The sequence below is a fragment of the Glycine max genome, chromosome 20 (assembly GCF_000004515.6).
Source record: "Glycine max cultivar Williams 82 chromosome 20, Glycine_max_v4.0, whole genome shotgun sequence".
Classification (NCBI taxonomy): domain Eukaryota; kingdom Viridiplantae; phylum Streptophyta; class Magnoliopsida; order Fabales; family Fabaceae; genus Glycine; species Glycine max.
The window spans coordinates 43,305,141-43,333,008 of record NC_038256.2 but is presented as its reverse complement, the minus strand read 5'-3'; the positions used below and the strand labels follow the sequence as shown (position 1 = coordinate 43,333,008).

Genomic DNA, 27,868 nt, shown 5'->3' with positions numbered 1-27,868 from the left:
AATCATCCTCCCCTCCCCTCCAATTTCTCTACAACCAAAACCAAGGCTAAATCACATTTCATGAGAGGTTTAATAAGCTCAAAACCTCCAACAGTCAAAGCATGCAGTCACAAATCAATAATTATTGCACCATTATACAGTGTCATGCGGGATGAAGCTGAACACAAAGTACAAGCTAAAGCACACTACTGGAAAATATTGTGCGTCATTATACAGTACCATCATTGTTGAATAAATTAAGCACAAAGAGTACAAACTATTATATTATTAGAACACAACTCGATCATGTAGTCTGGACACGCCACAAAAACCTCAAGACCGTCTTTTAAGACCTTGAAACACACTGGATTTAAAAAATGTTTTGAGTTAGAGGAAAGGCATAGGAAATCTAAAGTGAGCACAATAATGGAAGTGACAAAAACTTCAACCATACATATTCACCAATACAACTTTAGCTCACAATCAACTTTGCCCTTGCGTGACCTTGTGAAATCTGAAACTGTTCAGTTATACCCAAATGAGCCATTAACAGCCAGACATGTGTGAGCAACTCACCTCCTCGGCTTAGCTGCTTGGCATGATGAAGCCCTCTACACTGGCTTGCTGCATAACACAGCATCTCCACCCAAACATGACTTATCATTTCCCATTTCTCTTCTTTCGACCAATTCCTTTTCGTTTCTAAAGACTGTAACGATTTAGCAAGCCTACGTGCATCAAAGAGCACAGACTTGCTTCTATCTCCTTTAACCTTTGATGGTAGAACATCTGTATTCACTCGAAGTATCACTTGGCAAACTTTATCTCTTTGTGAAATGTACTTCCTTTCTTGCAAAATTTCACTGGCCTCCGCACACGTGTCCTCAAATCTGATCTGCCCTATTCCGTTGGGCAACATAAAAGGACATTCCACAAGAAGATATAACATATAATCTGACAAGAATTTGCTTATTTTATAATTTTGGAGCCAGGCAGCACAATTTGCCTCTGATTCATCTGATTCTGATTCACAGCAAAGATCTGTAGCAATATGCCAAAGCCATAACATACAATTTTCATCTGATTCATCTGATTCATCTGATTTTGATTTATCTGAATAGTAACAAAGATCAGTAGCAATATGCCAAAGCAGAAGGCTTTGATCGAACTCTACCTCAGTGCTCCAGTCAATGAAACGGCATTTCCGTTTGTGAAGAACTCGATCACCCCTGAGAGCACATAATGTTTTACATGCTTTGGTGTCTTTTGCATCCCAAGACTTGTCCAAAATCTGTTCAAAGATGAGTTTTTTTAATTCCTCCTGGACAGCATGTGTGTGTTGGTAGTAAGACTTCTCGAAAAACTCATAGACGCCAAGAAATTTCTGGACGTTGATGCATTTGACTGGCTCATCTTTCAAGCAGAAACTAATGAGATTGAATTGTGTCATAAGATTAGACCACCTCTTAGTGTGAGAGAGTTGAAAACACCTTTGAAAACATGCGATGGCCTTGTAGAGAAGATCCACTTTCCTACTCTTATGCTTGCTGCTTAACCAATGCATGGTCTGACTTGAACAAAGTAAAACAATGACCGCGTATATCTCAAGAAAAATAGCCCCAGCGAAAAGCACCAAAGTAATAATTTGGTCATAATCTATGTGTGCTTTATCTATCAGACAATAAAATGCAATAAATGCAAAGAGGGTGCAGGAAAAGGTCACAAATTTGAGGACAAGGCCAAGGGGGCGAGAGTATGTTACCACTGCCTTTGTATATAGCTTATCATACATCAATCCAAGCTCAACCTCAATTACTTTATACGCATGTTCCCATGATCTGTTCTGAAAGAAATGTTGGCTGCTTCGGTGGTCTTGAATGCTAAGGATGAGATCTGCAAATAGGCACTCGAAAATTTCAAGGAAATAGAATCCATCCTGTAAAAGCAAAGCATCTGGTACACTTTCATTTGCTATTGTCCCTGGTGGGTGATCCAATAGTATGGGCGTAGATTCCCATTCCCCCTTCAATTCAACTTTATATCCTTCAGCTTCTTTTGCAGTGTAGTTATCCATGAATTTGGCATAATTTGGTCCAGCGTCTGGAGGAGGGAGAATGGATTTTCTGAACTTCTTGCTGCTTCCCAACCACAAGGACCAAGTCCTCTCACCATATTTGATTATTCCTACCACCATAACTGGAATGGTAACATAGTTAAGGTTGTTGCCATTCCATGAACTGTAAACAACATAACTTGCTACTGCAAGCTGGGAGAATAACCCAAGCAAGTGTCGTAGCCATAGCTCATTATCCTCGAGGCCGTAGGCAGTGATTGTGTCAGGGCCACCGAGATGCACAAGAAGGAAGGGTACCCAGATTACGAAATTGGGGTCTGTTGAAGGATTTATGTCTCTGGAAAGCTTGCCCAGCGCAAAGGTAGCAACCAAATCTGCCAACAGATAGGTCAACCAGACACAGACATGTAGCCATGTATTGGCTATGTACTTTCTTCTGTTGCCAAAAAATATAAGGAATACTTGCAAGAAGAAACTCAATAAAACCACGCATCTGAGTTCCAATACATTCCAGATTACTTTTGTGATCAGACCCCGAATAATATCATTTGTCATTATTTCTCTTGAAAGTATCAAACTACTAACAACTGCAAAACATATATGTAAATCACGATCAATTTGCATACATATTAAGGAAATGATCGAATGGGGACTAATACGCAATTAAATAATAATCATTTGATTAGTGAAAGAAACATTAGTCTTCGTCTTACCGTTGAGCAACGTACGTAGTTTTTGTGCTTTACTATTTTTTCAAGCAACGCCCCCACAACTTGCTGTTTTTAGTATTGGAGAGCAACGATAAGGAAATTGAAATGCAGTTGCTGTATGCCACAACTTGCTTTCTATTTCCTTTCTACCCAACACACTCACAATTTTGTATATTTCCTTCTCCTTCACTAAACAAGTTGTCAAAGAAGTCTTAAGAGTCTATTGATTTCTTCTATTTTTGGGTTGGATTGGATTTTAACAAGCATGCATGCATGTATTGTTGAGCAAGAATGTAACAGCTTTTTCACGTATTTGGGGGTAATTTTTGAAAAAAATTATCAAAATGAATAGATTTTAAATAAATTATAGTGTATATGGATAAGTCTTGTTATATAAAATAATGTGTAATATTATCCATCTACACAATTAAATATGTAAAATAGCCTGCAATATTTTCTTTTTTTCATGCTTGATTAGTTAATTTACATTCTTCAAATTATATAAATTGAATTCCACTCATTTATCACTTTATTATTAAGATATTATTTCCTTGCATTTTATAAATAAATATTACTTATTAAATGATTTAATTACATTTAAATAATAACTATAAAATGAAACACCAACATAACCTAAGAAATAAAACTTTAAAAATTTATCCAGAATAGCATATTACTCAAAATAACTTCTAACCCTTAATTTCTAGTTGAGGGTACATGGGCAAAAAAATTAAAAAGTGGGTGTACTGATATACATGGGAGGTGTAAATAGAATTTTCCAAAAAGTAATATAAAACAAAAAAAAATAGAAAATTGGTCTCTAAAGCATGACTTCTTTATTAGAAGTAATACACGATAATTTATTAAAAGTCTGTCTATTTCAGTAAAATATTCCAAAAATAATTACCCCTATTACGTGAAAAAACCAAATATAACAAGCCATTTATTTAGTGAAGAAGAAATAAGGAAATAATAGAGATGAGAAATAAAAAAAAAAATATGCAACCCATTAATTATATTTTTTTATCTATTTTCTTTCACCTATTTATCTCTTTCTTATGGCTTCTCCCTTTCTCTTAAAGCAAATCACTATATTTTTATTCTATTTTTTTAAATTTATTTTCGTTCACCTTTCCTATTTTTATCTGTCATTTTTTATCTATTATTTTCCTTCCTACCGAGTTCCAAAACGTTGGTTAATGTTGAATTATTAATGATAACAACACAATGTCTAATACCCATTTTTTTTTCCTTTCAACGTACTCATTTCAAATGGAGTAATTGAACACGTGTTGCTATTATTAAAACTCGTTTGCCTAATGCCTAATACGCTTTTTTTTCCTTTCGGCGTACTCATTACAAATGGAATAATTGAACGTGTTGCTATTATTAACCCTTGTTTGTAAAATAAATAAACATAGGTAGCCCATTTGCCTAATACGCTTTTTTTTTCCTTTCGGCGTACTCATTACAAATGGAATAATTGAACGTGTTGCTATTATTAACCCTTGTTTGTAAAATAAATAAACATAGGTAGCCCATTTGCCTAATGCGCATTTTTTTTTTCCTTTCAACAGTACTCATTACAAATGGAATAATTGAACGTGTTGCTATTATTAACCCTCGTTTGCAAAATAAATAAACATAGGCAACCATTTGCCAAGTTATAAATACATTATTAATTGTGGGCAATTAACATCTTTTTCCGACAAGTGTGTCATTTTGTTACCATCAAACATATGATGGTTTATGAGGCACAGGTAAACAGGTGCTTTTAGGATATTAATTAAGAAATTAGAAGTAATTTTTTATTAAAAATGTTATTGGTTCATGTATCTTTACATTATTTTTCAATGCATTAATAATTTGATTTTTAATAAAAATTAGTCAAAATACATAGTATAAAATATGTCTAAACTTGCGTCCAGTTATATATGATGAAATTATTAAATTTTGTAATACTTATCTTAAAAGTCATATTTAGTCATATTTTGCTAGTGTAATTTTTAATTAGTTGATAATATAAAAAATATATACTAATAATAAATCAAAATTATTTTTTTCAAATAAAAGTTTTTTATTGCAAATTCCCTAATTAACACCCTTTATACATTAAACCAATTCTTAAATTTTACTTCTTTTACGCAATAACCTAAATTTTATTTTTATCTCAATTAATTCTTAAAATTTAAATATCAACCATAATAAATTTAAACTTCATTGTGTCTATTTGTAAAAAAAATTAAGGATTAATTGAGACAAAATCAAAATTAAAATGAGTAAAATTCAGGATGCTTATTATTATTATTATTATTATTATTATTATTATTATTATTATTATTATTAATAATAATTTTGCGTCCGGATTGAATATGCTCTGTTTTGTGATGCTTTAGAGGCCGGCACGCATGTGCGTATATATGTTATTATTAATATGTGCTAGTGCACATCTGTGTTTGTGCTATATCATGGTGTGAATTTTTTATTTGCAACTTGAGATGAAGGAGAAGGAAAGCATTGAGCTGAGTACTAAGAAAATATATTTTTAATTTTAATAGTTTTCATGGTGTCAATTTTTTTATACAACTTGACATGAGGGAGAAGGCAAGCATGAGCTGAGTGAGAAAAGGTTTTTTTTTTAATAATAATATTATATCACGATTTAAATATTTCTGCACCTCAGATCTTGTGTTTTATATTAATTTTTGTTGCAACTTGTGGATAAAGTAGCGATTGATTTGGGAGATTTTGGAATTGTATGGGAGATAAAAGTGTTTATAAAAAGTATGTTTGATGCATGAATACCTTTCGGCTTTCTTCATTAGAGTATATATGTTTGTGTCTGCCTTAAATCTCACAATGTAAAAGCAACTCTCACGTTGCTTTGTAAATTTTGTATTGGAATGCACATTTTCTTGCTGAATGTGATTTTAACCCGTTTTCAAACACGCTTTTATTGATTACCAAAGTTATAAACAAGTTCAAACTCAGCAATTGCCTACAGACAAGAAAAAACAAACTTATTAAAGGTTGATGATTTGTGTTCTTTGAGTGTTGGTGGAGAAATCTTGTGTGCTTTAACTTGTACTTTGTGTTCAACTTCATTCCGCACGGCACTATATAATCATGATGACTTTGAGTCTTTGAAATCTTGGGCTCTTGCCTTTTCAAAAAATGGTTAATTAATTTTTTGGTTTTTTTTAAACCTAGCTTTTAGTCCTTAAACTTCAGTTTGATTGGACAAAGTTCCCAAAGTTTCCTTTTGTTATAACAAAATTGAAAAAACTATTATAATGGATAAATTTAGGAACTAAAAGTTGAAATTTGAAACAAGGCACCATAGAGGGACATATGAACCAAACCCATGGGAAAAACCAAAAACCCTCCCTACCTAAAGGGTAAACCTTGTTTATCATTTACAAAAAAAAAATGACTATTGAAGGATGGGGTGAAGTCCCACTAACAAAAGACTAGGTTGTTAGCACCATGGGAGACTAACTTATCTGTACCAGTGTTTCCCTCCTAATAGATATGACTAACTAGAAAGGACATAGACCTAGTTAATTGAATACAATTAAGTCATCTATTTCTAAGTTGCCAAGGGATAATATCAACATTTTTGAAAGCTTGTACAACCAACAAAGAGTCACATTCTAACAACAATTGTTCCAGCTTGGAGAATTCATCAATAGATGGATACATGGAGCTATAAGAACAATTGATAACTGTTAAATATGAGTTATTTTGATAATAAGAATATATTGAAAATATTTTTAAAAATATTTATTTAGCAGTTATCTTTGGCTTAAATATTAAGATTTGATATTTTTCTTATTTATGACTTGCAGATATGAAAAGGAGAGATTAAAAGAGAAAAAGATCGAAAAAATATCCAAGATATCAGGAAATCATTACAAGCAAAACAAATCCAAAAGATATCACAAATATCAAAAATGAAGATTTTTAACATCAGGCCCAAGTTCACTACAACAATTATAAAAAGGGAGTCAAATCAAGCAAAACCACATAACCCCCTCTCCTAGGGGTTTCATTTACTCCCTTTCTTTCACCCCTCTTATCCCATCAATTCTTAGACCTTATCCATTATAAAGTCCTCAATGGTCATGAGTGGTTAAACCTTTAGTTGGGGTCTGGCAGGCCTAAAAGCCAAACGATGTATGATGTACTCACTATTTATCAATGCAAAGGTGTTTTTTATTCTATTAGGGGTTAGACGCTCGGGAGGCCTAAAATCATTGCTTTTATCTTGCATTATTCGTCTTTATATTCTGTTAGGGGTTAGACGCTCGGGAGGGGGTAACTTCTAAATAAGATTTAAGGTATGCATGCATTGATTTTAGGGGTTAGACGCTCGGAATAGGGTAACTTCTAATAGAACAAAAAGAAATGATTTCATAAGAAAATCATTGCTAGGAATACAATGATAATTTTATGCTTATGCATTCTTGCAAACATCTAGAATTCATACTTCATGCATTTTATTTGTTGAGTCTTTGCAAAAGAATTTGGAAGATAGATAAATAAAATAGCCTTGTCATCGTGAGGAATTAGGGACAAGTAATTGAACAGTTGTGGGTAGAACAGAATCACCTAAATTGATAAAGAAAAATCATAAACTCATACATCCTAGGCAAACCAGGCAGACCAAGTCTCAACCTTATCATATTCTGATTTTATTTCTTTTATCTTATATTTTTATCTTTTATTTTTCTTATCTTTTCTTATCTTTATCTTAATCTTTTATTTTTCTTATCTTTTACTTTTATTTTCTTATTTTTTTATCTTCTATCTTTATCATCTTTTAATTTAAATATTTTATTTTCATTTTTAAATCTTTGTCTTATCTACTATATTTTCTTATCTTTATTTTAAATTATTTATGTGCTGCTTTTAAATTGGGTTTGCATTAATCTAAGTACAAACAAAGTCTCTGTGGATTCGACACTCGGACCTCCGAGTACTTTACTACTTGTGACAAATTTGGTACACTTGCCAACAAGTTAACAACAATCCCAACCAGCTTGACATTAATAGAGATAACCATAATAGATCTTTGCAAATTAGCCTTCTAGTTGTCATCTGTGAGGTCTCACCTAGTGAATTCCACCCGCCCAATTAACCCAGGTGTATAGACAAGGCCACATGGCAGTTAAAGAGTGGAAAAAAAGTGTCAAGTCATCTAAAGGTCTCACCCAGCAAATACAACCTCGATCGACCAACGAGCAAAGACCACTGCATTAGGGGAGGAATTGTAGAAATTCAATTGTTGAAGAATTCACCCAGCGAGTACTACCTCGACCAGCAAGTAAAGGCCATAGTAGTAGGAGAAAATATTAGATATTCAATTGTTCAAGAATTTGCCCAATGAGTACAACCTCGACCAACGAGCAAAGACCACTACTGTAGGGAAGGAATTGTAGAAATTCAATTGTTGAAGAATTCACCCAGTGAATACTACCACGACCAGCGAGTAAAGGCCACTGCAGTAAGAGAAAATATTAGAAATTCAATTGTTCAAGAATTTTCCCAACGAGTACAACCTTGACCAACGAGTAAAGACCACAACAGTAGGAGAAAATTGTAGAAATTCAATTGCTGAAGAATTTGCCTAGCGAGTACATACTTAACCAACGAGTTGATCACACCCTGAAGTGACAAGACAAGGGGTTTGGGCCCAATATAAAAGGACATGCCCTTAGGATTAGAGAATCATCTTAGGGCACAATGAAAATGCAAAAATATAGAGCTTAGGCTAGTTTTGACTTTGGAATCATTTCCTTCTTCATTGGAAAATGCTACCATTAATAAGAACTGGAAGTAGCTTCTAATAAAATGCACGCCTAGGGATAGAATATGGTTTATTAGCCTTGTTTTAATCCTTGTTGTGATATAAGTAATTTCATTTAACTTGCTAAGGAATTAGGAGTTACGTGAAGTGATTTAGGCTCTTTTACTAGAGGAATCTTGATTAGGGTAATTTTGTGGATCAAGGTAACACTGGACTGAATATTGAGTAGAGAAATATCATTAAAATTACATCAAGAGTGGTTTAGTAAGTCCAAACACCCAACAAATTCATATTTTTTTTAATACATTCTCTTGTTGCACTTTAAGTGTTTGTGTTTTTGTTTCAGTTGTTGTGCCTTGTTCTACTTGTCTTTATTGCCCCCTATCTTTATGATACCTTTTAGTTACATTATAGAATTAAAAAAAATTAAAATATTCATTTAGACTGCTTAGAATCATGATTACACAAACTAATTTTGCACGAATGAAGTTCCTATGGACATGACACTTGATCTTACCGTAGTTTACTAGTTGCACGATTTGATTCTTTTGTCAATTAATTAATAAGCACTTAAACAATGGAAGGAGGAGTTTACATTGATTTCTCAAAACTCATTACATTAAGGTGTTATAAGCCTATTTATAGGCAAGTAAGGTTGGTGGCATCATACTTCTAGAGATAAATTTTTCTAAACTTTATACATTAGTCTAGAATACTATCGTCTACTTAGGTCCAAAATCTTTCTAGATTGTTCTTAACAGTACTCTTATACTTTTCTAGTACATTTAATTTCTAGATAAATCATGAGCTTCTAGGACCTCTTTTTTTATTCTAGAAATTTGTATCAAATTTTAACAAGTTGCACAAAATATCATTTGGGACACCTATAACAAAGGAGATAGGTTGTGACAACCATTTATGCTGCCAAAAATTAATTTTCTGCCATTCCCAATAATCCAAGAGGAATTGATGGTCATTGTTGCCCAAAAAGACTTCACGCCAGACCAAAGGTAGGATTTCACATACTTCATACGCTGAAGATTAGTTGTGATGGCTCTAGCACGAATTAGATTAGCCCAACGATCATTAGAAGATAGAAGCTTCTTGGTCAAAGCAAGGATGGTTGCCTTGTTGAGGCTTGAAAAAAACCTTAGACCAAGGCCACCCTCCTGAAAGGGCTGACATATGTTCTTCCAAGAAACAGTGACTAGCTTTTTATGCTCTAAATCCCATGACCAAATAAAATTGCGGATATGCTTCTCCACCTCCTTAAGTAAGCATTGAGGTCATTTATAATCCCAAAAAAAGTAAAGAAGATTGCCCTCAAATGCAAATTTGACTAGCTGAATGTGATCCATTAGATAAAGAAGTTTTCTTTTCCAGGAGGAGAGCTTAAGCTTAATCCTATCAGCAATGGGCTTAAGCAGGCTTTTGGTAGGCTTTCCCTTGAAAATAGGGACAGCTAGGTAATCAAAAGGGGTCACACTAGCCTTGAAACCAAGAAGGTTAGCAATCTGATCCACCCTCCTGATGGGAACACCACCATGATAAAATTGAGATTTGTCTTTGTTGATAACTTGGCCAAAAGTCTTACCATAATCCTCTAAAAGAGAGATAAGAGCTTTTATATTTTTTATCGTTCCTTTACAAAAAAATGAAGATGCCATCCACATACATGACATGGCTCGGGGTGATGAAATGCTTTGGGATCTTCATAGGTTGTAGCTTTCCAAAATTAACAAGAATGGAGATACTGCTGCTAAGGATGTTACGAGCAAAACCAGAAACAGTTACAGAGGCACTAGCATTCCAGGCCTAGTGCTACCTCCATAAGCAAGAAGGAAAGAAGAGAGTATTTCATTATTAAAAATGATGTCCACAATTTTGTCATTTTCAATAAATTTCAACCAATAAAAAAAGATATGTTTTTAGCATTTTTTTATTGGATAAAGCATACACATTACAACTATTATAAAGTACAATAAAGACATCAACTTTTGGTTAATAACAAATGAATGATTACCAACAACGGGCAATTTTACATTTTGGAGGGTAATGTTTTAAGAATTTACAAATTCGGGTAAGTTGTATTTTAAAATACCACTTTACAGTAAAAAGTCGTGTTTCAAACATGACTTATTTAGATATTTTTACACAAATTAAGAAAAAGAAGTATTTTTTTTTAAAAAAAAAAATACTACTTTCATTTCTATTTATAAGACTCATATTAGAAATGATGTTTGTTTTTTATAAGACTTAATTCATAATATTTGTGCATTAATTATTTTTAGATTATTTATTTTAAAAATAAATTAAAATACCCCTAATTAAATAAAAGAGATTGTATTGATAAATATTTAGAAGAGAGAGGTGTGTTCATGACAATGGTATTTTTGAAAAAAAATATATATAAATTTAGAATTAATTTATTGTTATCAATCAAATGAACCATTTTTATTACTTCAAGAATTATGTAATTGAGTCATATAAATAGAAACAAAGATAGTACTTCCTTGTCCTATTGTAATTGTCATCCAAAGTTTTTTGTACATATCAAGAAAAAACAATAAATAAATGAAAAAAATAACAATTTTAAAAAATTAACTTTATCATCATTTATTCATCTTTATTTTTTTTAGCTTATACCATTAATATTATAAGAGATATAAGAAAAAAAAATTAATGTTACTTTAAAAAAACTAAAATGATAATTATATTGGGATACATTTTTTCTTTTTACATGACAAGTATTTATTAGATGACAATTTTACTAAAATATATGTACTCTCTTAATTTTAATAAATATATTATTAAGTATTTTAAGAGAACAATATTTATTAGAAGACAAAAGTGAAATAAATTTTGTAAAATCTCATTAAGAATCGAGAACATTAGTCCATTTGATTTTCTTCAATACTAAAATATTAATCAATTTGAAACAGAAAGAATACAATGAATAAATGAGAATGTGGCCGTTAAAGTGGCTTCCAATCAAAGACAGCAAGAAGGCTAAAAGCCAAAGGCCAAATAATTCACGTCAATTTTAGTGTTTTCTTTAGTCAAAGTCACAATTCTGTACACATTTAGTACCATATTTTAGGGGATGCAATCCTTTTTTCATTTAACCTTATGAGCAGCACAACAACAAATCCCATTAAAATTTAATCACTTGCCATTAAACCAAATGATTTATTCCTCCCCCAAAATACGAAGTACCAGCCAGGAAGAGTCTTGCTCTGGTATTGCTGAAAATCCAGCTGCATGTTTTGTAATTAGTGACTATTGAGCTCAATTTGCTTTGATGTTGATTGCAAACCAACCATTCCTTACGTAGCACATCGAAGAAAGAGGTTGGTTGCATCACTGTGAGCAATCAGAATGGCTGCTGCTGAAATTGCAGTGGATAACATCGTGTCAAGGGTTGTACGCAAAGTAAACGATGTACTCACTCAAGATTGGGCACTACTGAATAAGAAGGAAAGAAGGATGCTTAAATGGCTTCGAACAGAGCTGAGCGACATGCAGGAATTCATACAACACCTTGAACGCTCTGATTCCAGTCAGTTGGAGTATTTTGAGGGTAAAATAAAGGACGTTGCTCTCCAAACAGAAAGAATCATAGACACCTTCATCAAATCAGTCGAGAGGAGGAGGAGGAGAGAATTAAACATTTTTCGTTGTTTTGACGACAAGATTGAGAAACAGCTGAAGCAAGCGTCTATCACTGACAGCATTGAAGACATCTCTGACGAAATAATGAAGTATGAATCCAGACCTGGGTCATTGTCGGAATATCAATTAGACCGAAGGGGAGAAGTCTGGCCCTGGCAACCCCGCATCATCTTTGGATTTGATGGAGACGTAGAGACTTTGAAGGACAAGTTACTCTCAGTCTCAGACGAGGACCCTCGCTGCATTATTTCAATAGTGGGGATTGCAGGCACGGGTAAGACTGCTCTAGCCACATTGATACGTAACAATGAAGACATCAGAGATGGTTTTAAGCACATAGTGTGGGTGGCAGCGTCTCCAAGTCATACAGTTGAAGAAATGCTTGAAGAAATATCTAAGGCTGCCACACAAATTATGGGAAGCCAACAAGACACCTCTCTAGAAGCCTTGGCGAGTAAAAAGAATCTCATAGTTGTTGATGGCGTAGCAACTCCCCGTGTCTTTGATGCCTTGACAGAGAAAATAGCTGACAAGTCAACAGAAGACAGCTTTCTTCTTACCACTCACAATGCAAATATTATACCGCAACAAGATGCAGGTACAACAAGATCATCTTTTGTTCACCATCTAAAGTTATTAGACGATGAAGATAGTTGGATTCTTTTTAAAACAGAGCTGAAGGTGCACAGAGATGTACAAATGGAACCAGAGATGACAGATCTTGGGAAAAAAATTGTGGCCAAATGTGGGGGTCTGCCATCGCAAATATTAGACCTGAGCAAATTTTTTTCAGATAAAGATGTAACAAAAGAGGAGTGGTTAAGATTGCAAGAGCAGTGGTTAAGAGATCAAGGTCAAGGTCAAGGTCAAAACCCTTGGTCTGAAACACTTAACGCAATCGTCAGTGACTTCAACTTACCTTCATATGAATCACATCTGAAATGCTTATCTTATTTTAAGCTATTTCCTGCTAATTTTGGGATTCCCGCAAGAAGATTGGTTGCTCTGTGGGTTGCAGGAGATGTAGTGCCTCACAGGGAAGAAGAGCAAGAGCCACCTGAGCAAGTTGCAGAAAGGTATTTAGAAGAGTTGATAGATCTGAACTTGGTTCAAATTGCCAAGAGAAAGCCCAATGGCAAGGTGAAAACATGCCGTCTCCCTAATGCTTTGCGTGAACTCTTGTTGAGTGAAGCCCCAGAAAATTCCAGAATACTTCAGGTGGCAGATTGTCTTGACGAAAATGATATATGGTACAACCATATTCACGGTAATACTGCAACCACAAGTGATTCGGTTTCCCTAAGAGAACACTACAAGGATGTTCTCTCCTTTTTGTCCTTTGATGCTCGAGAAGGAAGTAGACCAGGCCAAGAAATATGTAACTTTTTGAACCTGTGTATTTTGAGCGATTGTCTTCTACAGCTGCAGGTGCTTGATCTAGAAGGCGTTTTCAAGCCCAAGTTGCCTGAAAACATTGCAAGACTTACTGGATTGAGGTATCTTGGGCTACGATGGACTTATTTAGAGTCACTTCCATCATCTATAAGCAAATTGCTGAAACTCCAGACTCTTGATCTCAAACATACATACATACATACTCTAACCAGCTCCATCTGGAAGATGGAACTGAGACACCTGTTCTTGAGTGAGACTTACCGTACCAGATTTCCACCCAAACCAATATGTGCAGGTGATTCTCTATCTGATCTCCAAACATTGTGGGGACTTTTTGTAGATGAAGAGACTCCAGTGAAGGGTGGTCTGGACAAATTGGTCAATATCAGAAAATTGGGAATAACATGGCAATCAATGTCACCACAGCAAAAGGCAACGAAATCACAAAAACCCACCGGGGTCGACTTACTGGTAGGGGTTCTGGGTAGTTTGGACAGGATCCTAGGTTCAAACCTTGTTGATGTCATTGCACAAAAAAGGACAATGGAATCACAAGTTGATGCAGTAGTTGACTGGATTGTGAAACTAACAAACCTTGAATCACTAAGGCTAAAATCAAGAGATGAAGAAGGTCGACCTTGGAATTTACCCTTGAAGTCTTTGAAAAATCACAAAAAACTCATTGACATGCATTTGCTGGGAATCTTGAGCCATTCATCAATTCTGTCCGAGTTTCCCACGAGCCTTGTTGAACTTACTCTATCGCATTCGAAACTAGAGGACGACCCCATGCAAATTTTGAAAGATCTTCCAGAACTTCGCTCATTGTCTTTATGTGCAGAATCCTACGTGGGAGAAAAATTAGTTTGCAATTCTCAAAGCTTTCCTCAGCTTTATGTCCTAAAAGTTTGGAAGCTGGAGCAATTAAAGGAATGGAAGATAGAACAAAAAGCACTCGGCTCTCTCAGACAACTGGAAATCCGATCATGTCCCTGCATGACAAAGCTTCCTGATGGACTAAAGCATGTTAAGACTCTCCTTGACTTGAAATTGACAAACATGTCAAAGGAAATCAAGACTGAAGACCATGACATTCCTCCCTATTGTGAAATCCTTGTGCAAAATTGAGTGTTTGGCTGTGAGCAGCAGTTTGTCAACAACAGCTTTTGCTGGCATCATTGCTTGAAGGTAAGTTTGGTTCTTCCTCGAAATTGAAAATTTGTTTCTTGAAAAAATTTGTATGGAGACATTATTTTCCAGATTGATTGCTTAAGTCAGGTAATCCAACCGACAAGGGTGGTGTTGTGATTTGTGTGACAAGAATTTGTTTCGAGACATGTTTTATTTTTTTGGCTTGTGTTGTGTAATCCAATTCTTAAGTGACGAGTGCGAGTGGAAGTTGCTCATTTGTGTGAGACCAGGATTTGTATCGAGACGTGTGTGATTGTGTAATAATCCAAATCTTGATTACGAGTGAAGTGTATGTGAATTACTGAATTCTGTTATAAATTCATAGCAATTGATATATATACTCCCCATTTTGTTAATATACCCCTTTTTTTTTAATTTTTCTTCATAAAAAATATCCTCAGTTTTTAGTTTCTTTTCCATCAAGCCAAGTGCAGTAACTCTTCTCCTCTCACCCCGTGGAAGCCTCGAGTTCATTACATAATTGTGGAAAATGGAAAGGTTCTGGTTTGGAGCGGGTAGTAAACATATTTAGACATGATTTATTAATCACCGTATCTCACAATCTGGAACTGTAAACTATGATTGATGCAAGGGAAAGCCAAGGAGCAAAATTTTGGTAAAATAAAAACAATATATTTGCATATTCAAGATGGTCACGAATTGGAATTTTACAATATCTTTTTTGAAGAGATAATGGCTTTTTCCTCTTCCCTTCCTAAGTTTGTTTTTCAGAAAATTTGTTCCCGGTCTCCTCTACAAACAATATGTGAGCAAAAGGGAGGTAAATATATTAATTGCCTAAATTCATAGTAACATTTAATAACTGTGTAATCTGTAATCAAACGGTTAGAATGATAATAAGAAATTACAATTATAAAATATTATATAATTTAAAAATTAAATGATATATCATTGCAATATTTGATTTCAACAAATAATTTAATATTGTAATTATTATTATTATTATTATTTATTTTTAAATAAAATAATGAGATCTAAGCCCAAACATATATGATTTTAATATAAACAATATATATTTTAAGTTGACATTTTTCAATGAAATTATTTTGAAGAATTATTTTCTTTTTTTATTAAACTGCATGACTTTCTTGTATTGAGTATTTAATTTCCTTTTAGATATTATTACTTAAATATCAATTTTAAATTCAATCTTTAAATTTTAACAAAATTAATTTTGTTAAATAACTAGAAGTTTACTTCGTACTACCTGTACCCAAAAACAACTCAAAACTGTACCCAAAGAGAAAAAAAAAAATGAATGCCACTATTACTGGCTTTGGAATTTCATCCAAAACCTTTATTTTATCTTCTGAAATTTCAGAATTGATAGTAAGGATAACAAAAAAAAAAAAAAATACTAAGAACCTCGTTCACATTAAAATAGACTGCAGTAAAACGCGTAGGTAGAATAAATTAATCATCTCTTAGGATAGAGAAATGTAATTTATCCCAAAAAAATTAAACACTGAGCTAAAAGTTGAAAAAAATACATAAATCTGGGTATTAGTCCCTTGTGACTTGTGAATTTATTATGGATGAACAAATGACAGTATAAATCAAAATATTATATTAGAAAGAAGAGAGCCCTGCAAATGTCCTGAACTTCTCATAGGAAACCCAGAACACAAATTGCCATGGGCCAAGCCTTGCCCATGTGGGGAAGAATCCTTTCCACAATGCTCTTATTCCTTCAACTTTAACTGTCTTTACCAAGCAATCATAAGAGCTATTATATAAGACTTTCCTTTCCTTCTTAGCAGCCTGGTTCATCATTCTAGTCTTCACAACATCAGCTGGACAACTTAAAGAAGTTGCTGCCAGACCTGATATGATGGAAGCCAAAGTGTGGGCATAAACATTATCATCAGCTATCCTACTTCTAATAACAAATTGTTTAGCATGGTCATAACAGGCTAATTCTCCCATGTTCACTAAGAAGGCTCTTTGGATATTAGGAAAAACACCCTTCCACAGACCTTGAAATCCTTCAGCACAAACAATTTTGTTTAGAGCGTCAAATGGCCCCGAATACCAGGGTTGAAGACCTTGACTCACCCTTTGGCCATCAGCTTGCATCCTCACCTTGACAAGATCAGCTGGGCTGGCTATAACCTGTAATAACAAGAGCAAACAGAAGAACATTATAATTTTGAAAGAAAAATATCATTAAATTTGAGCAATTAATTAAACTTAATGGCTAAAACAAGGATTTTTCCCAAAAATATATCATTGTAAAAATAAAATTTATCATAATGCAAAGCAAATAACTCTTTCTTTTTATTTTACCTTTGTTTATCCGTTATATCTAATGGATACTTTTATTCTTGTACTTCTATCTCTCCAGCATGAGACACAGTGGAAATTGTGAAAGCATCTCTACTAGGTCAATATTCCTACACCTCTCTAAAAGGTTGCTAGTTGTCCAAGCGCTTTGGTTTGTTTGTGGGTTTGGTACTAGTGACAAGCTTTAAGCTTGAGGAGAGTGTCAGTATATTATAACAAAGGCAAACCACAAACACATACAAAGCCCCCTCATACAGGTTGAATAACTTAGACCATGATCAAGACAAGGACTAAATGCAGATATTATGTATAGAACTGAATACTACAGTTCATTTCCCTTTTCGGTTAACCAATCTACCAAGTAAGATAAACATTAGTCAAAACAACAATACCCTTCTATGGCGAATCAATTAATAATTCAAAACTGAGAACTGATTTAAAGGCCATCTATGTTTTACTATTTTCATAAAATCTTCGGATGTTATTCTTGGAAGCATAAATCTCTCTTCTTGAACCCCTCAACAACAGAATTCAAAATAAAAAGGCTGTAACTTTTTTATTTTTACCTCCAGATTGACTCTTAGACCTTTTATCCCATAGTTATTATATTTATGCTCAACATTTTCAATTGAAAAGGTACAAAAAATTCCAATTACAAATATTCTCCGAGAGAAATGACTAAATTAACAAGAATTATGCAGAAATACACAACACAACCACAAAGTTCTCACCTGAGCCACAACACCAGAGATTCCACCAACTACAGCCTTGCCAACAATAGAGATCGAAGCATTATCAGCAGAAACCACATTTCTCAGGTTCTCATACCCAACAATTCGAATAGGCGTGTAGAACATGTGTCTAAAAATTGCTGGCGACAAGCCACTGTAAAGGCCAAGAGCACCTTGTTCACGAATAATGCCCAAGCCTACTCTAAATGCACTAGTGGGATGACTCGAGGAAAGTGACTCACCATGGAGTTGGAGCCTGGTCTTGATCAAGTCTATGGGGAAAGTTGTGGTCTCAGCCACCATAGCTGACAGTGATGTTAGAAAGACCTTAGTGTGAATAGTATCAACTCCACCATGTTGATAGCCTGATTTCATTGGTACATTCAATAAAGACCTAACTCACCACCAAAAGATATACACAAGGTTGTTCTTCAAAGACAATCAAGGAAACCTGTCCCAAGTGATATCTTTTGGCTGCAATGATTCCTACACATTGAGAAGTGTTACATCTATCAAAAACCCAATCGCCAACAAAATCCACGTTGTTGTGCTATAGCATATAAAAATAGTTATGTTTTTTTGTTTAACATATGTATCCTCTTTCGGAAGTAATTCTATTCGAGATATAGTCTGACATTAAATGTAAATATCTCTCCTAGTAGAATTTGGTTCATCACATTGTGGAAAACTAGCACCTTTTACTAGAGCCAACTCCCCATTAGTTATGTTGATGCTTATAGACGAATGAGGACTAGCAAGAACTACGAACCTGTAAATTCTTTTTCAATTGAGATCTATGAACTAAGCAAATGAGCATTGCTGGGGAAAATTATGTATCCTCGTCCACATTAGTGAGGAAGAACTTGAACTAAATGAGATACAAAATTCTTCTATGCTCTAATAAAACTTTGGGTTTAATCCTTCAAAGGATTCAACTTATAATAACATTCAATTGCTTACAAAAGTTCAAATCTTTCTCTTGAACGCTAGAGTAAGGATTTTTATCAACGACCAAATCACAACGTACCTACCCATTGGGCATCGTGGATTCCACGATTAGATTCGAAATTACCTCGGCCATTTGGAGCAGTCGATAGTGACACGCTTCAATTCGTGCGAACCCGTCCTACCGCACCGAGAAAATTCACGGGTAATTACTAATTGGACAAAATATATGTACACCGATAATACTAGCAGTAGTATTTTTTTTTTATTTTTATAATATTAATATGAAATATTCTCCCACTAATAATAATAATATTATTTTAGTATCACAACATAAATAATTAATTTTATATAATTATAATTCATGATAAATAAGTTTTTAAATTTACACATTATTATAGTATAATCAAATTTATTGTAATTTTTTTAAATGTGTAACTTATATTTTAGATTTATAATAAACAAAGGATATGAGAGTATTTTTAAATTAAAATAAATAAATGCTCAAAAATTATAAATGTACATCTAAAGAAAAGAGAATGATAGTTTAAGAAAAAAAATTTTAGTTAAAGATAATAAAGAGACATATATTTAAGTTGATTAATTTTATATTTTATAGAAAATCATCAAATAATATTGTTAACATTTTATAAAAAAACTACTATTAAGTAATACCAACACAAAAATTTCATACACAATATTAATTAATCCTATATCACATGTGCCTAAATTATCTATTTAAACATTGATATATTGATTATTTTTTTGTGTGTTAAAAAAAAAAAGAATCCTGTTTATTTTGTTTTCTTTTTTGATTTTTCCTACCAAGTATAGTAGTATTTTGCTGTATAGTGTGTACTGTATACCCTTCTTTCTTTTTTCTCTCTCTACGCTTAAAACCCTAACTCGCAGAGCCTTCGATTTTCTCTTTCCCTCTTCGAACCACCGAACGAACACACTCACTCTCTCTCTCTCTCTCTCTCTCTCGGTGTCAGTGTGATGGCGACGGAAGAGAAAGAGAAGGGATACGAAGGGGGAGCAGGAGGGAAGTTTCGGAAACGCCCCTTCCGCAGCAGGTCCCAAACGACGCCGTACGACCGCCCCCCAACGTCACTGAGAAACCCTAACTGGAAGAACAACGGTTGGTTGTCGAAGCTGGTGGATCCCGCTCAGAGGCTCATCACTTACAGCGCTCACTCTCTCTTCTCCTCGCTCTTCCGCAAGCGCCTTCCACCACCTTCTTCAGGTTCCTACTTCTTCTTTTTCTTCGCTTTAATTATTATTATTGGCATTGTTCAGTGCAAGCTTCACTTGAATTAATGTCACTTTTGTGAGTGTTTTCATTTTTGTAAAGCACATGGCGGTAGTTAGATGGTTATTATTATTATTATTATTATTATTATTATTATTATTATTATTATTACTTATCAATTTTGCTCTTTATGAACAGAAACGGAACGGGAAGCGAGGAACAATCATCCTCAGGAAGATGCCACCTTTGTAAGTATGCATATTCCCTGCAAGTTATGGAGCATTACATTGGAGCTTCAATGTTCTGTTTTGGTTTGTGAAATAGTTCTGTTACTGTCATCATCATTTTGCTTTGTCGTTTTCTTACTCGAGAAACAGGTTACAAACAATTCCTCTGGCACGCAGCAAGGACCTGTTGGAGGAAGTGATGCTCAAATTAATTGTTCTGACGGGGGTGGATTAACTGAACTTGAGAAACTATTAAAGCAGAAGACTTTCACCAGGCATGTTTTGTTTGTGTTAGAAATAGCATATGTAGCTCATGTTTATATTGGATTTGCACATGTTATTATCTGTAGGATATGATTAGGAAAATGATTGTAATTCTCTTTTATTCCTATTCATTATTATGTAGTTATAAATACATGTATGTTTGTATTGTTTCAAGATGTTTGTATTGTTTCAAGACACACAATTTCCCAAATCATAACATGGTATCCAAAGCAAAAAAAATAAAAAACCGAAGCAAAAATAACATGGTATTGGTAGTCTAGGCTTTAACCCTTTCTCCAGTGTTCCTCCTATTGCACCTCCCAATGGCATTCCATTGTTAAGGTTCACCTTTTAGTTCTTCCCTAAACACCTAAGGTTATGTAAATAGATGGTCAATCACTTGCAAAAGAAGCATGATAAGAAAAGAATCAAATACGAGAATCAATATTCACATAAAGAAAATAAAAAATCAGAAGTCCATTAAACCGTCAAGGGTTTATGCCTAATCTTAGAAACAAAGAGGTCTACTCAAACATGGTCATGGAGAAAACCCAAGAGAAAACAAGAACATCAAACCCAAAATCCCCAAAGGAAGGAGGAAGAAGAGAAGAATCCCCCTTTAAACCCAAGCCTACTGTTGTTGCACCTATGAGGTTTCCATCCCTTTAGGGTTTCATTCCCAAACTATCCCCAAAGGATTATTTATACCTAAGGTTTCATAAGGGTTCAAGCCCCAAAAAAATAAAAGATAACAGAAATAGGGCACTACAATGCATGTCATGCACATGGCCAAAATCACGACCAGTCCACAGGATTCTCTGTTTGGTGACTTCACAAAAGTTGTAGATAAGTTATGTCCTTGAAATTTTGGCACTGGTCTCACATTGTTTTAATTCCTACAATTTGAGATATGCTCAAAATACTTCACAAGTGTCAGATTGTCTGGACAGAACATTACTTTTGACTTCAAGCATAATTTCCTTTATGATCTATGTTGAATTAGGTCTTAGTCTCTTGATGAAAAGTGCAACTTTTTGCTCAAGCTTTCCATAGACGCCAAGATCACCTCAATCACATTGTTGTAGCCCAATTTATGACTGTTTTGTTTCCTCGTGCTCTAGTTTATTCCACAAGCAATCTTTCCTAAACTCACAAAAGCACAACCTAATGCAGTAAAAAAGTCTTAAACAAGATAAGTTTAGAAAATAATGATGGAATGAAGCTAAAAATTACACAAAATGCATGCTAAACAACCCGAAAACCAGATGCCAAGGAGAATACCTAATGGATAAGTGTGCTGAACAATGCGGCAAGTTCTTTACGCAGACCAAGGCAATGTTAAAATTATTTGCTATTTTGATGACTAGGCAGGAGAATCACTGTCTGATAGACAACCCACTTTAAGGTATTGTGGTGTTCTTGGAGGTAACTTGATTTTATGGAGAAGTAAGAAGCAGAATATATTTGCTTGATCTGGTGGAGAAGTTGAAGGCTGGGCCATGGCAGCAGCAATATGTGAAATCAAATGGCTTAAGCAATTAGCCAATTACTTCAAATATCTAAAACTAGGATATGCTAGGGGAAATAATATTAATGTGACAACCAAGCTGCTCTTCACATCGCCTCTAATACATTTTTTCGTATATTTATAGTTGCTTTTTGAAATTTATGCTTACATAAATTTTTAAGTTTTATGAAGTTAATGTTGTGATCGATTTGATTTTACTTATTCATATTGTCCATAACCAGTTCATGCCATTCTGAGTTACTTCAATAATAGTATACCTCTTGTGATAGTTTTTTTTTTTTTGTTGACTTGATATTCTGATAATTGTATGTTATTCCACAGATCTGAGATTGATCATTTGACAGCACTTATGCGTTCAAGAACTGTCAATGCACCTGTCAGGGAAGAGGAGAAGGGGACAGAAATGGTCCCCTCAGAACCAATGTTGCTGAGTGGACAAAAGGAATATCCCAAAACACCTGCACTAGAAAATGGGACTAAAAATGGTCTTGTTGTAACCCCACATGTTGCTTCAAGTGTATGAGAACTAGCCTTCATAGTCATCCTTTGCATATTGTTTGAGTTACTGTTCTCTTTGTGCTCTATCTCACATGTATTGCTTTGTAATGTCCCTAGTTTCCTGTTGAGGATGTTGCTTCACCTGCAGAGCTTGCAAAGTCTTACATGGGGAGCAGGCCTACCAAGGTATCCTCTTCAATTTTAGGCATGCAAACTCTTGCACTCAGGGAGGATCCAACTCTTGTAAACAGTGAAAACGTTGCTCTGAAATCCCCTATTATGTCCATTGTGCCAAGGGCTACTAGACATGCTGCAGTTCATGAAAATGGTTTTGTGACCGCAAGATCTCGTGGCAGATCTGTGATATATAATATGGCTCGAACACCGTATGCCAGAATTTATCCAACATCCACTCTCAAGGTTGCTTTTTCCTGAATGACATTTTGGATCATAGTGTTTCTAGGATCAAGTTTCTAATCTGATTTGTGTTTTACAGGGTGGGGGGCGTGCTGTTGAAGGTGAGCCATCGTCTTCAAGTCAGTTTGCATTGGATCATGATGTGCATTCTGGATCTAAACTAGGGGTATAAGCACTTGTGAGCTATATGTCCTGTCTTTCAGTGTTTATTTTAGATATGTTACTAGAATTGTGTTGTGCTTTTCTTATTTTTGCAGTCTGTAAAACATAGAAGTTCAGTATTGGATAATGATATAGGATCTGTTGGTCCTGTACGGCGAATTCGTCAGAAGTCTAATCTTCTATATTCTATAGGCTCATGCTCACCTATTTCTGGTAGCTCTTCATCTGTTGCTAGGGGCGGAATGGTTAAGGATGCTGCTCAGCAACCCTTGTCTTCCATGCAGAAGCCTGCAAAAGAAAATGTGGATGACATTATACCTAGTTCGAGCTTCCCCTCTTTACCCTCAAAATCCAGTGAAGTGGCTTCAAAAATACTGCATCAACTTGATAAGTTGGTTTCTCCAAAAGAAAAATCATCTGAATTAAGGCTACCAATTGTGAATGATAATTCACCAACAAAGTTGTCGCCTTCCATGTTACGTGGACAGGCTCTTAGAAGCATGGAAATGGTGGATTCATCAAAATTGCTGGACAGTGTACATGGTAATAAAATAGATGGCCCATTTGGAAATTTGTCAACTAGTGCTCAGAATCAGAAGTCAAATTCTCAGAGAGATAAGATTGAAAATGGTCCATTGAAGCTTGTTGCTCCTTCTGCTGGATTGCTTCCACTTGTGACAGCTGCAGATGCTACAAAGCCAAGGAATCAAGTCTTATCTAGTGCAAAATCTGGGGATTCTTTTATGATAAAATCTGTTTCTGGCCCTCCACAAAAGAAGAGGGCATTCCATATGAGTGCACACGAGGTATGGGATTTTTTATAGTTATCCGTTTAACTGGTTTCTGTAGTTGCCATAATTTAAAATGTTATTTTTAATATTTGGGTATGTAGAATGTTTTACATTAGCGAACTAAGTGAATTAAGAATAACCACGTTACTATCCATGTAGGCTTCTTGCTTACATCAATCTGTTGCTTCCATTTACAGCTATTTTGTTTCTTAGATCTTATTGAAATAGTTGTATTTAGTTTGTTTCTTGTCCCCTTCTCTTATAAAAGGATTGTCTGGATCTGGATGATGATGCTTATCCAAATGGAGCTGTCGCTTCTTTTTCTCCTGTTCAGAAAGAAATGACAAACTCCACTGCTGTGATGGAGAAAACTACTTCTGGTACTGAAGCAATTGCAGAGGAGAATCCATCAGCATTATCTGTAACAATGCCACCTAAAAGTTCTACAATAGATGGTGAGGCTCATGTTGGGACTGCCGATGAGTCTAGGGTTGGTGAGAAAGTTGATGCATATATCTCTACGACATCATCTATCCTTGATCCAATCTTCAAGCCATTTACATCAGCTACACAAACAAGTTTTGGTTTTATCAAGCCTGCTTCACCAAATGGATCAATTGTTAAACCTTCCTTTACTTTTGGGAATAAAGTGGTTTCGTCGACGGAGTTTATGGCTCCTGGTGCTCCATCAATGGAGATAACCAAATCTGGTCCAATATTTGGATTGGAAAAAGTTGTTTCATTAAGGGAGCCTGTTGCTGATGGTCCATTGGTTGACTTTGGCTCCAATAAAAATGTTAACAAGGTTCCATCAATGCCATTTACTGCTGCATCATCAGTTGGTGGTGAATCCCCTTTTCTAAAATTTGGTGTTTCTTCTGACTCAAATCTGGGAAGTTCAATTGGGTTAGTCTATATAATTTATTGTGGTTTTGAAAAATCTCAACACATTTCTTTACACATCTAGGTTGTCTTTGTCCATTCTGCATTTTACTTTTATTCCTTTTTTTTTCACCAACATGATGAGCAAATATTCTTGTTTCTTTACACAATCCCTAGAAAGTTATCCCCACAGTTTTGATAAACCTCAACACAATTCTTTACACATCAATGATAACACCTTTTGTTTTGACTGTGGGGATGACTTTCTATTTGATGAGTAAATATTCTAGCCAATATACTGAGTTTCTTTGGTTTTCCTTGAAATAATATTCTAGCCAATATACTGTGAATGATAATATGATAACAATTTTCAAGACATTATGATGAAAACTGGGACAGAAATACAGGAAGAGCTATTGCTCCCAGCCTTGGAGGAAACTCCCAAGGCCCAAGGCTGACCTAGAAGATAGAAAACTCCTCCATGTTCCCCTTATGTAAACCACAGCCCTTTACATTAGATCCTTATTCTCTCCTTAATTTGCTTGCATCACCTCACACAATTCATTCCCCTTTCCAGCCTTAAACCAATGAGAATATTCTTGTTTGATTTCTGTGATGTATCATAATTACTTTTTTTCCTCTCTTTTTGTGCATTGTACAATCGAAATTGAATAGAAATATTTAGCATCATATATTTTATGTTCAGTAAAGTGTTACATTGATTCATGTGCTAAATGTGTTCCCTTCACATGCAGCTCTACTATTGTTACTGGTGTGACTGATTCTATGCCAAAAGTTCGTGAATCTGATAATGGCAATACTGAGACTAATAAAGATACTGGATCTTCTGTTAGGGCATCAGAACTAGCTATTTCATCTGCTCCATCAACATTGTTGGCATCATCCAAGAGTTTATCCAATTTTGGCCACAATTCAAATCAAAATAACGGGTCTCTTTTTTCAAGCCCTTCATTTTCTTCTTTTCCACCTCCTGTATCAAATATACTCAGTAGTTCATCATCTGCTGCCCCAAGCAGTGGCGTTAGTGCCGCTGGAAATTCTACTAGCATGGGAGCTATCACACCTGCCACAATTGCATCAAGTAATAGCAGTTCCTCCACAGTGGTGGCATCCTCATCTTCAGCAACTTCCTTTTTCAAATTTGGATCCTCTCCTGTCCGATCAGTAGGTTTACCTGTGTCATCTTCTGGTGGTTCAGAACCACCAGAAATTAAAAGCAGGCAGGATGCAGGAACCGGTGGTCTTAGCAGCACTGCCTTTGGTAGCTCATCTGCAGGGAGTGGTATTTTTGGCTTCAGCTCTTCAGCAATGACAACTGTAAATAGCAGCCAGTCTCAGAGTTCTGCCGTTGGTGCTAGCAGTGGTTCTGTGCTTGGTGCCCAGGCTTCATTTACCAGTGGGTTTGCAACTTCTACTCAGACCCAGTCTGTTTCATTTGGTTCATCTGCATCTTCCTCATCTTTTGGATTGTCCGGGAACACACCTTTTTCAAGCAGTTCTTCATTTCCTTCGTCCAGCCCTGCAGCAAGTGCAGCTTTTCTTTCTGGGAATTCGTTGTTTCCTTCTTCAAGTCCTGCCACATCTTTTGGACTTGGCACCTCTGCTTCCTCTTTGGCTGTCAACTCTGTTAGCTCCAATAGTGGTCCAAGTTCTACTTTATTTGGATCTAGTTGGCAGCCCAGCAAGTCTCCATTTGGTTCCACATTTAGTACATCATTGTCATCTGGGTTTTTGTTCGGAACATCCACTGCTTCTGTTACTTCTGCCAGTTCACCCTCAATGTTTTTATCAACCTCCAGTGCATCAATTCCTCAATTCTCATTCACTCCGGCAGCAGCAGCCTCTACCTCCACACAACCTGCTTTTGTAAGTCCTAATCCTGCCTTCACATTCGGTTCAGCTACTGTTAATAATGGTCAGATGAGTATGGAGGACAGTATGGCTGAGGATACAGGTCAAGCAACTCCACCTGCGACTTCTGTATATAGTCAGCAACCTGCCCCAGTTCAATCAAATTTTGTATTTGGAGCATCAACTCCATCAGGAGGCAGTCCTTTCCAGTTTGGTAGTCAACAGAATATTGCTCCACAGAACCCTTCTCCTTTTCAGGCTTCTGGCAGTCTAGGAGGGAGTTTCTCATTGGGCACAGGTGGAGGTGACAAATCTGCTAGAAGAATTGTGAAAGTTAAACATAAACCACGCAAGAAGTAGGACCTAAAGTTATGAAAATGGTTACCTTGTATCATGCTGCAGGCTAATCTTATAGTGCAACAAATAAATAAGCTCTGAAGAGTGATTGCAGGATATTACTGCTCACATGGCAGTCTGGACAAGTGGGGTGCTATTGCTAATCAGCATATGCAAACTTGTCAGTCTTCTTTTCCCTTCCATATTCAATAGAATACAAGGCTGAAGTTTTACCAATTTTGTATTAGTATGATATGATGAAACATGACGTCCTGTACTACCAGTAATGGTTTTAGGTCACAGTCCATGATTTGGCCAGTTGTGATGATATGATATTTCACAAAGATCGCTGTATCCTTGTTACTTGTAATATAACCGGAATTAGAATCAATTTATAGCTTAGATGGTTGTAACTATACAGTTCCAGTGAGCGTTCTGTGAAATGATTATTACGGATAGGCATTCTGTTTCTTGTTTGCCTTGTACTTTAAAATGATTTTTGTTTAGAAGTCGATAAAATTAGAAAACAGTGAGTGTAATATTTTTAGCCAAAGACGGAACACTTTTTTTTTCTGAATATATTTAAATCATGAAGTGATGCGGACGTTTACCTATACAAAAATATGTTTTATATACATGTTTAATCTCTATTTATTTTTCAATTTAATCCCTAAATAAGAGTTTTCAATTTAGTCTAATAATTGCTTTCAGTTCAGTCCTCATTATCTGTTATTTGGTCCCTATACATAACAGTTCCTTTTCAACTTAGTCCCTATACACCATGATAACTGAAAAATGGAAAGGAAAGAAATCAGAAAAAAAATCGATA

General features: G+C 35.1%; 4 protein-coding genes across 10 annotated transcripts; 2 read left to right on the top strand and 2 right to left on the bottom strand.

The window, feature by feature from the left end:
* Nucleotides 1-29: 29 nt before the first annotated feature.
* Nucleotides 30-3,080, bottom strand: LOC102663983 (uncharacterized). 2 transcript variants are annotated; one of them, XM_041013418.1, is made up of 3 exons: nt 2,767-3,007; nt 434-2,640; nt 30-343 (listed from the first exon to the last, which is right to left on the bottom strand). In XM_041013418.1, exon 2 carries the CDS (start codon nt 2,606-2,608, stop codon nt 452-454), a length of 2,157 nt encoding a protein of 718 aa, XP_040869352.1. In that variant the 5' UTR covers nt 2,609-2,640; nt 2,767-3,007; the 3' UTR covers nt 30-343; nt 434-451. The 2 variants fall into 2 exon arrangements, with proteins under 2 accessions (XP_040869352.1, XP_006606322.1); XM_006606259.4 differs by having other exon boundaries at nt 30-2,640; nt 2,767-3,080.
* Nucleotides 3,081-11,593: 8,513 nt separating this feature from the next.
* LOC102663848 (probable disease resistance protein RF45) lies at nt 11,594-15,251 on the top strand. Its single transcript, XM_041013403.1, has 2 exons — nt 11,594-12,842; nt 12,918-15,251. Exons 1-2 carry the CDS (start codon nt 11,951-11,953, stop codon nt 14,765-14,767), a joined length of 2,742 nt encoding a protein of 913 aa, XP_040869337.1. The 5' UTR covers nt 11,594-11,950; the 3' UTR covers nt 14,768-15,251.
* A 1,004-nt stretch (nt 15,252-16,255) lies between these two features.
* On the bottom strand, nt 16,256-19,042 carry LOC100817004 (mitochondrial uncoupling protein 3). Of its 5 annotated transcripts, none has more exons than XM_006606255.3 (3): nt 18,938-19,042; nt 17,866-18,351; nt 16,256-16,963 (listed from the first exon to the last, which is right to left on the bottom strand). In XM_006606255.3, the coding sequence occupies exons 2-3, from the start codon at nt 18,238-18,240 to the stop codon at nt 16,421-16,423; spliced, it is 918 nt and encodes a 305-aa protein (XP_006606318.1). In that variant the 5' UTR covers nt 18,241-18,351; nt 18,938-19,042; the 3' UTR covers nt 16,256-16,420. The 5 variants fall into 5 exon arrangements, with proteins under 5 accessions (XP_006606318.1, XP_003556318.1, XP_006606319.1 ...); XM_003556270.4 differs by having other exon boundaries at nt 18,635-19,005; XM_006606256.4 differs by having other exon boundaries at nt 18,893-19,005.
* A 634-nt stretch (nt 19,043-19,676) lies between these two features.
* LOC100803645 (nuclear pore complex protein NUP1) lies at nt 19,677-27,455 on the top strand. 2 transcript variants are annotated; one of them, XM_041013393.1, is made up of 9 exons: nt 19,677-20,056; nt 20,261-20,310; nt 20,434-20,564; nt 22,403-22,598; nt 22,697-22,999; nt 23,076-23,162; nt 23,254-23,964; nt 24,218-24,855; nt 25,587-27,455. In XM_041013393.1, the coding sequence occupies exons 1-9, from the start codon at nt 19,810-19,812 to the stop codon at nt 27,061-27,063; spliced, it is 3,840 nt and encodes a 1,279-aa protein (XP_040869327.1). In that variant the 5' UTR covers nt 19,677-19,809; the 3' UTR covers nt 27,064-27,455. The 2 variants fall into 2 exon arrangements, with proteins under 2 accessions (XP_040869327.1, XP_006606317.1); XM_006606254.4 differs by having other exon boundaries at nt 19,678-20,056; nt 20,440-20,564.
* Nucleotides 27,456-27,868: the final 413 nt, after the last annotated feature.